At 56.0% G+C, this 8,364-nt stretch overlaps 1 protein-coding gene across 3 annotated transcripts in view; it reads right to left on the reverse strand.

Annotated features, from left to right (window-relative positions):
* NOS1 (nitric oxide synthase 1) overlaps positions 1–8,364 on the reverse strand; it is a 66,723-nt gene that overhangs the window by 17,779 nt on the left and 40,580 nt on the right. For all 3 annotated transcript variants that reach the window (XM_015643722.3, XM_015643724.2, XM_015643727.3), the window contains 9 exons: positions 6,421–6,558; positions 5,872–6,017; positions 4,850–5,012; positions 3,644–3,735; positions 3,043–3,184; positions 2,476–2,615; positions 1,913–2,087; positions 1,133–1,234; positions 290–484 (listed from right to left, as the gene is read on the reverse strand). In XM_015643722.3, the coding sequence (XP_015499208.1) occupies positions 290–484; positions 1,133–1,234; positions 1,913–2,087; positions 2,476–2,615; positions 3,043–3,184; positions 3,644–3,735; positions 4,850–5,012; positions 5,872–6,017; positions 6,421–6,558 (1,293 nt within the window). The remainder of the gene's footprint in view (positions 1–289; positions 485–1,132; positions 1,235–1,912; positions 2,088–2,475; positions 2,616–3,042; positions 3,185–3,643; positions 3,736–4,849; positions 5,013–5,871; positions 6,018–6,420; positions 6,559–8,364) is intronic.

Consider the following 8,364-nt stretch of genomic DNA (forward strand, 5'->3'; position numbering starts at 1 on the left):
GTGATTACAAATTGGGAGCTCGGGTGTCCCACATCACTATTTTATTTTATTTTATTTTATTTTATTTTATTATTATTATTATTATTATTATTATTATTATTATTATTATTATTATTATTATTATTATTATTACAAAACCACGCTATGTCAGGGTGAAACTGCACTTGTCATGGAACTGAGGCACAGCTTGTGAAGGAGTTGGACAGTGTCCCTCTCCTTCCTGCACCTCCTGAGCTCCCACCCGCCCTCGGGCACAGGGCAGCGGAGGAAGGCAGAGTGGGGACAGCACCTGGTACTCAAAGGAGGGCGTCAGGCGGTAGTTGAGCATCTCCTGGTGGAAGACGGGGGTGATGCTGCCCGACATGGGCGGGACAATCCAGACCCAGTCGGCGGGACAGCCGCCCCGGCAGCGGTACTCGTTCTCCATGTGCTTGATGAAGGACTCGGTGGCCGAGTGGTGATCCACGATGGTCACCTTGTCACTCTGCCGGGGCAGAGACAGCAGAGACAGCGCTTGTCAACACATCCCAGAGGGAAAAAGCCAACATTTTACATCTGGAGCTGTTTGCCCCGAATATTCCTGACTCCCATGGTCTTTGGGGATGATCCAAGGTGGCTGCTGACCCTGGTCTTCCCGAGGAGGCTCCAAAAGAGCATCCCAGAGCTTTGAGAATAGACGTGCTGTGGGAGCGCTGCTCCCACTGTTCATTGTCCTGGGCCAAGCACAGATGGGACGGATGGGATGGGGCACGGGAAGCTCTTCCAATGGGACAGCTCTGACCCAGCTCTGGGAAGGACTCCCACCCTCTGAAGCCGGCTTGCCAAGGACTGGTTTTGTTACTCAGCCCTGAAGTGCAGGCTGGGGGAGAACCTGGGTCAATTCCTGCCTCGTGGATAGGTCAGAAGGGCTGGATTTTCCCCCTGCTGGGATATTCCCTCTGGACCAGCAGGACTCAGGTGCTGGCAGTGTTGTTTTACAACATCCAGAGTGTGGGGATTATTAAATCTCAGTGCAGCAGCCCAAATTCAGGAGGCACAGCCCAGTTTCAGGCGCTGTCCTTGGGTGGATGTCTCCACGCTTGTCCCACCCAGTCCCTGTGTCCCCGCAGCCTGGCCCAGGGTCCCGAGGTACCTGGAAGCTGTAGAGCACAGCGATGTTGATCTCCACCAGGGCCTGGTCCTTCCACAGTGAGGACGTTTTCCTCATATCCAGGTTCATTTTCTTGGCCACTTGCTGTAAGGACACATGGCAGGAAGGGTTTGATGGCCAAAGAACAAGGCTTGGAGCGCTCTGCTTGGGGATAGGAGCCTGGAGGAGAGGCCCAGGCTGGCACAAGGCACCCACAGGGCAGGGGAGGGCTGATGAAATCCTGCCTTGTCCTCTCCACGGCAGGAGCACAGCCTTTCCTCCTCCCTGGGCAGAGGCAGGTGGCCAAATGCTGCGGGGAGGAGCAGCTGGACACTCACACTGCTCCCACATTTTCCAGGGGAGGGAAGGATGGAGCCCCTCTAGATAACACAACATTCCTTGGAAGGTTTTGATGGATCCTGCCCGGGCACCTTCCCATGGCTTGGCTTTGTCTCTCCCGGTGTGGGCAGCCCCTGAGCCATGGCACCAGCTGAGGGTCCCCAAGGGCACACATGTCCATGAGGAGCCACCAAGGGTCCCTGCACCCTTTCACGACCATGCTGATCCCTAAGATTCTTTGGGAAGCCTGTGGGAAGCTCCACAGGGATCACACAGGCTGCGTCAGACACCTGCTGGCCCCACAGGACACAGGGACCTTGCCAAACTCAGCCAAGTGGCTCCAGGAGAAGGGGTGTCTTGTACTCTCCCGCTCCAAGAAACGCTCTCCCAGTGTCCTGCCTGCTCCCCAGAAACTCCCCAGGGGCCAGGAGCAGCAGGAGTTACCTCCAGGATGTTGTAGCGGGAGTTGTCGCAGTAGTCGCGGACGCCGATCTCCGTGCCCATGTACCAGCCACTGAACGGGCAGGCGGAGAACTCCAGGCCCCCGATCTCCAGCAGCATGTTGGAAACGGCTGGCAGCCCGTACCACTTCAGGCCCAGCTCCTTAAACCACTCAAACCTGCCGGGAAAAAACGTCAGGATCAGGCAACCAGCCAGGAATTCCCTGTCCAGTGCAGGCAGAGGGATGGGGGAGGTCACTTTGCCATGGGGGTGAAAGACTTGAGCAGAACATTTCCATCAGCACCTCCCTTTGGGGCTGTTTATGGGCACAGGAGAGGTGCAAGCCCTGGGAGACTTCAAGGAAAAGGAAACTTCCCAAGGAAATCAATCTGGATACGAGGGAAAGCCCTGAGACACGGACACAGCTTCCTTGACAGCTCTGCCCACTTCACCAGAGGGAAGACCTGGGAGAAGGTCTCGGGTGAAGCCCCCAGGCCATGGCACAGGAGCTCAGTTCTGCTGATCCCCTCGAGCGGTTTTGGGGCTCCCAAACCGCCCTGACTCACTTGGGGTGCCGGATGGGCACTTCCAGCACCAGTTCCGGTGGGATTTCGAAGAGCTCGGGGTCGTTGCCGTTGGCTTGGAGGAGCAGGGGCAGGATGTCGAAGCGCCCGTACGGTGCCTTCCAGCCTTGCTGGATGCAGATCTGCAGGGAAGGGAAGGGTGGGGTTGGTGTCCCAGCAGGTCACCTGCTCTTCAGACACCGCGGGCAGGGAGCTGTGCGGTCCTGGGCACATCTCCTGGCAGGATTTCTGTCCTTCTGTCCTTTAGCAAAGGGAGCTACAGCAGGGGGTGGCCTGTCCCAGCCCACCCACAGCCAAGTCAGGGGAATTTGGAGTGAAAATGAGCCTGGAATAGATCCCCGGTAGGATCACGCCTTGTGCCTGTAACGGTGAAGGAAAAACCAGCTGGGAAAAGCAGAAAAGTGACAAAACCCAGCCTTTATTCCCGAGGAAAAAACACCCGAGTGTGACACAAACCCAACCTCCCGCTGTGGTGCTGCACTGGACAATCCCAACCCGCCTGACCCGGCCCTTCCTCCCTCGGGGGTGCTGAGAATCGCGGCTGGGCACCTCGGTGAGCTCCACGTTGGCGGGATCGCCCAGGACGGAGCCGTCGGGCTGTTTGTAGCCGGCGTAGCGGATCAGCTGCGCGTTCCAGATGCGGAAGTCGTGCTTGCTGTCCGTGCGCTGCGGGAAGATGGTGATGGCGGATCTGGAAGGGAAAGGCAGCGCTGGGGTGAGTGCTGGGAGTGGTGAAGTGCTGGAGGAAAAGGTGCTGCCACCGCCAGCTCTGGGTGTGCCCCGAGTGAGTCCCAAGGAGTTGTCTCGCTGGAGGATGTTGCAGTTCTGGAATTTGGGGTGTTCCCAGCTCCTGGCTGCTAATGGGGGGTTTCAGAGGGTTCTGGAGAGCAGTCTGAGCTCTGTGTCAGATGCAGAATATAGGAACGGGGAAATAATGGGGAAAATCTTCCCTCTGAGGTCCCACAGGCAGCAAGAAGAGAGAGATTTAGGCCAGCAGGACTCCTCCCGCCCAGGTCAGGCCCCTCTAACACTTCCAGGATTGCTCTTGGCTGTTGGGCCCAGCCCCAACCCCAGCAGGGCCCAGAGCTGGGGCTCTCCACTCATCCAGAGGCTCCTGGATTCAAACCCTGGTGACTCCCTGGTGGCTCACCTGAGGTTCCCCTTGTTGGTGGCGTACTTGATGTGGTTGCAGATGTAATTGAACATCCCGTGGGCCGTGGTGCAGTCCCGGGCATCGAACACCTGAAACAGGGAAGCAGCTGTGGGGATGTTCCAGCTCCTGGGGCAGAGCCAGGCAGAGGAAACACGGCACACGGAGAACTCCAGGCGCCACCGCAGCTTCTCAGGGATCTAAAGCTCCGTAATTATGTGTTCCCTGCCTTTGGAACACGTGGATGTCTAATCCAGCTGCCCCTTTTTCTTTGGAGAGGTGACTCATCTGCTGCTCAGGCAAAAACCTCCTCATTCCCATGCTCCCAACCTGCTGCTGTTCCTGCCTTATCCCCCAACAATTAAGGATTCTGCTCTGCTTCTCTTGTAGATCAGCACTCAGAGCTGGAACAGGGCAGGTGTCGGTCACGTCTGAGGGACAGGGAATCATGGAATCATGGAATCATGGAATCATGGAATCATGGAATCATGGAATCATGGAATCATGGAATGGTTTGGGTTGGGACTTTCAAAGAACATCTCATTCCACCCCTGCCCATGGCAGGGACACCTTCCACAGGTTTCTCTGAGCCCCACCCAGCCTGGCCTTGGGCACTTCCAGGGATGGGGCATCCATGAAAGCATTGGGAAATCAGGAAGGGGGATTAACAGAATTAACACAAGTGGCTGTGCCCATTCCCTGTGTGAAGCAGCCACAGGAACTGCTCAGCAGCACTGGATTTGTTCCAGGTTACACGAGGGGAGGACACCTCTGTACCAAGGCATTCCCTAGGGATCACTGATTTCCAATCCTGTTCTGTGTTTCCCTTGCCAAAAGGGCCCTGAGCCAAATCCCCTCCTGCTGGATCTCAGTACTGAGGCCAAACGTGTCCTGCTGCCTCGCTCCAGGTGAACAACAGGTTTGGAGGCAGCAGGAAAGATGTTGGAGCAGGACCTGATTTTGGAAAATGTCACCTGGAGCAGCAGCTTCCTTCAGACACAGCCACTTCATCTCCCTTCCCACAGACACTTCTCCAGCTCCTGCTGACACCCCAAAGCTGCTGAGGGGAGCTGTGTGTGCTGAACGCCTGCCCCTGGATCTCTGCTGTTCTTCCCAGCTGTTGGAGAGCAGGATTTGCCTCTCCAAAACCCCGGCACACCCTTTGGCAGGAGCGTCCTGGGTGTTTCTGGTGGGATTGGTGCTCACCTGCAGCTTGGACCACTGGATCCTGCCCACGCAGCGCGCCGCGTTCCTCCAGGCGTGCTTGGCTCCGTAGATCAGCTCCGTGTCCCGCAGCTGGTAGGTGTCAGTGGCCTCAATCTCCTTGGTCACCTCCTCCAGCCTCTCCATGTGGGCCTTGGAGCCGGATCTGGGAAGGTTGGGAGCAGAGGAGGGGGAGGGTGAGGCAGGGAATGCTGCTGCTCTCCACCTGGAATACCTCGCTCCTACACACACAGACAGGGATGGTGTGGATGGTTATCCCAGCTTTGGGATAACGGGTGAGCAAGGAGCAGGGGGAGAGGACAGTGACTTGAGCAGGGACACAACAAACGCCAGGAATGAAACTCTGCTCGAGGAGCAGCTGCTGACGGAGCGCCAGAATCTCCCTGTCACTCCCTGGGAGTCACACGTGTGGGAGATCATATCAGGGAATCATGGAATCATGGAATCACAGAACCATGGAATCATGGAATCATGGAACAGCCTAGGCTGGAAGGGACCTTAAAGCCCATCCCAGTGCCCTCCCTGCCATGGGCAGTGACACCTTCCACTGTCCCAGGCTGCTCCAAACCCCAATGTCCAGCCTGGCCTTGGGCACTGCCAGGGATCCAGGGGCAGCCCCAGCTGCTCTGGGCACCCTGTGCCAGGGCCTGCCCACCCTGCCAGGGAACAATCCCTGCCCAATATCCCATCCATCCCTGTCCTCTGGCACTGGGAGCCATTCCCTGTGTCCTGTCCCTCCATCCCTTGCCTCAAGTCTCTCTCCACGTTTCTTTTCACCTCCTTCAGGCACTGGAAGGCCACAATTAGGTCACCCCAAAGCTTCTTCTCCAGGCTGAACAATCCCAGCTCCCCCAGCCTTTCCTCCCAGCGGAGCTGCTCCATCCCTCTGACCATCCTGGTGCCTCCTCTGCAGCAGCTCCAGCTCCTTCCTGTGCCAGGCCCAGGGTGACACGTGGGACAGCAGTGGCAGCCCCGGGCTGTGGGCTCCTGCAGGCAGCGCTCACCTCTTTATGGAGGAGTAGTACTGGTCAATGAAGTCCTTGGCCAGGAGCAGCAGCTCCTCTTTGGTCCTGGTGTCCTCTGACTTGCGGATGTGGGGGCTGGGGGTCATCACGGAGCCCATGCAGATCTGCTCGGTGCACGCCGTGGCCTGAGGGGACAGAGGGAACAGGGACGTTCCGGTCACCCCAGCTGGGCTGGGCCATCAGAGGTCACCTCCACGGAGGGCGGTGGTGTCGGACAAGCAGGGACATTCCCAGCTGGGTGGGGACAGTGACACAGCCAGGCCATGTGCAGTCACCTCTTGTCCCTCCTGACTGGAGAGATGGGATTCCCACCCCAGCTCGGCATGAAGTCAAATGCTTTTCCTCGTTTATCCCAGGTGGATTTCCACCCCCTCTGCTTACTGCAGCAAAGATTTGAAATTCAAACCCTGCTGGAGACAAGACTGAATTCCTCCACTTCCACATTCCCGGGTAAATCCATCTGGGAAACGGCGCCATCCGCTCAACGACGCCCAGGGAGTTTTGGCCATTCCTGCCAGCTCTGCTCACCATGGCAGTTTTGAGGTGCAGGGTGTCGTGGAGCACGGATCCCGTCTCCCAGTTCTTGATTTTCACGAAGCGGGGGCACTTGGAGGGGCTCCCGTTGAGGGTGTTCCTGGTCGGGGACTGGCGCCCGGACGGCGGCGGCTGGAAAACAGGGAATACCCGGCACAAGGTCAGAACTCATCAGCAAAGCACAGGAGAAAGGTCCCAGCGACCCAGGGTTGTGTGTGGGTGGGTGCCTGGGTTTAAATTCTGGGTGTGACGCTGCCAGGAGCGTTATCCCAATGTTTGGCATTATTTGGGATCTCTCAGTGGAGCAGCCAACTCGCAGTGGAGTTCAGAAGTTGTGTCTGGTTATGGGACAGCCAAACCTGTGGAAAATGATGGGATGAAAACAGAGGTGGAAGTGACCTGGGGAATGTCGTGCTCAGGTTTCCCAGAGGAAGACTCTCCTCCAAAACCTGTGGGATGTTTTTTCCAAGGAGCATCACCTGCTCAGGCTCTGCAGGTGCCAAACAACGCCGAGCTGAGAGCTGAGCATCCCTCTGAGCAAGCCAAAGGCACAGCTCCTTTGATATGAATGCTGGAAAGACTTGGAATGAGGATGGATAAATTATCCGAGTGGGGATATGGGGAGTGGCTGGATTTCTGCAGCCTCGACTCCCTGACACTGCCTTGGATGGGATGGGCTCATCCAGCTCTCCTTGAGTTCTGTGCCAGCACGGGGAGAGCCTCAGCCAGCACAGAGCTTGTGAGGAGAAGAACTGCTTACAGGTGCTTCTTTTTGCACATTTTCACAGATAAAATCGCAGTTTTCTGCTGTGGCCCTTACTCAGGCCGAGCACTCGAAGCCTGAAGAGCCATCATGGTGTGCCAGTGGGGACAGGGAGCCTGCAGTGGCTGTGTCTCCTGGGATTCAGACCTTACACGGGGATGTAATTCCATCCCTGGAACCACAGCGCTGCTGCTGCAGCTCTCCCGGGGACATCTGAGAGCGTCCCGGCCAAAGCTGCTTGGGTCTGGCACCACTTCAAGGCTCTGGGCTTGGGCTGGGTCTGTCCCTTCCTGCAGGAATCCTGGGGCTGCTGTCCCTGTGGAATTAATCTGGTTTTCTTGAAGATGGAGCTGCCTTCACCCTCCTTTCCGGGGGTCCCGGGCTCTTGTTGGGGAGGGGCAGCAGCAGCACAAATCCAGCCTGGAACAAAGAACCAGGGAGAAGCTCCTGGTCCAGGAGGGAGAGCAGCAGGAGCCACAGGGATGACAAAGCAGCTGAGACTCCAGGTCTGACTTGTTCCTGCTCCAGCAGGGATTGCTTTGCTTTCCCAAAGCCTGGAGAGATCAATGCCTGCCTGATTCCGGGGCTGATGCCTGCCTGAGCTGACACCTTTGCACTGCAGGCCAGACTTCTTGCTCAGTTCTTGTTTTTACCGTAAGCTCCAGATATTTTTTATTTTTTTTCCCCTGGAAAACAGGGATTTCGAGCAGCCTGAGGCTTCCAGTGTAATGCCACGCTCTGAAAACATATTCTGGGAACCAGGGACAGAGGCTGGAGGGGAAGGCAGAGATTTACAGCCTGAATGCTCAGCAGGACCTTCTTTAGTCCTTGCAGTTTCCAAAAGCTGCTCCCTGCACCCCCTCAGGCTGTGCTGCCGTGGATCTCTGACATTCCTCATGTCACAAATCCCATGGTTTTCCCAAGGAGTGTGTCAAAGTCTACCCCTTGAAGCCAGATGTCCACACACCACATCTCAGCCTCCCCTTTGCATGCTGCAGAAGCCAAATAAAAATCCTCATGTAGAGCCCAACCCCAGCAGTAAATAAAAGGTAATAAAAATAAATCAATAAAATAATGCAATAATAAAATAAAATAAAATAAAATAAAATAAAATAAAATAAAATAAAATAAAATAAAATAAAATAAAATAAAATAAAATAAAATAAAATAAAATA

This window comes from Parus major, chromosome 15, assembly GCF_001522545.3.
Source record: "Parus major isolate Abel chromosome 15, Parus_major1.1, whole genome shotgun sequence".
Taxonomy (NCBI): domain Eukaryota; kingdom Metazoa; phylum Chordata; class Aves; order Passeriformes; family Paridae; genus Parus; species Parus major.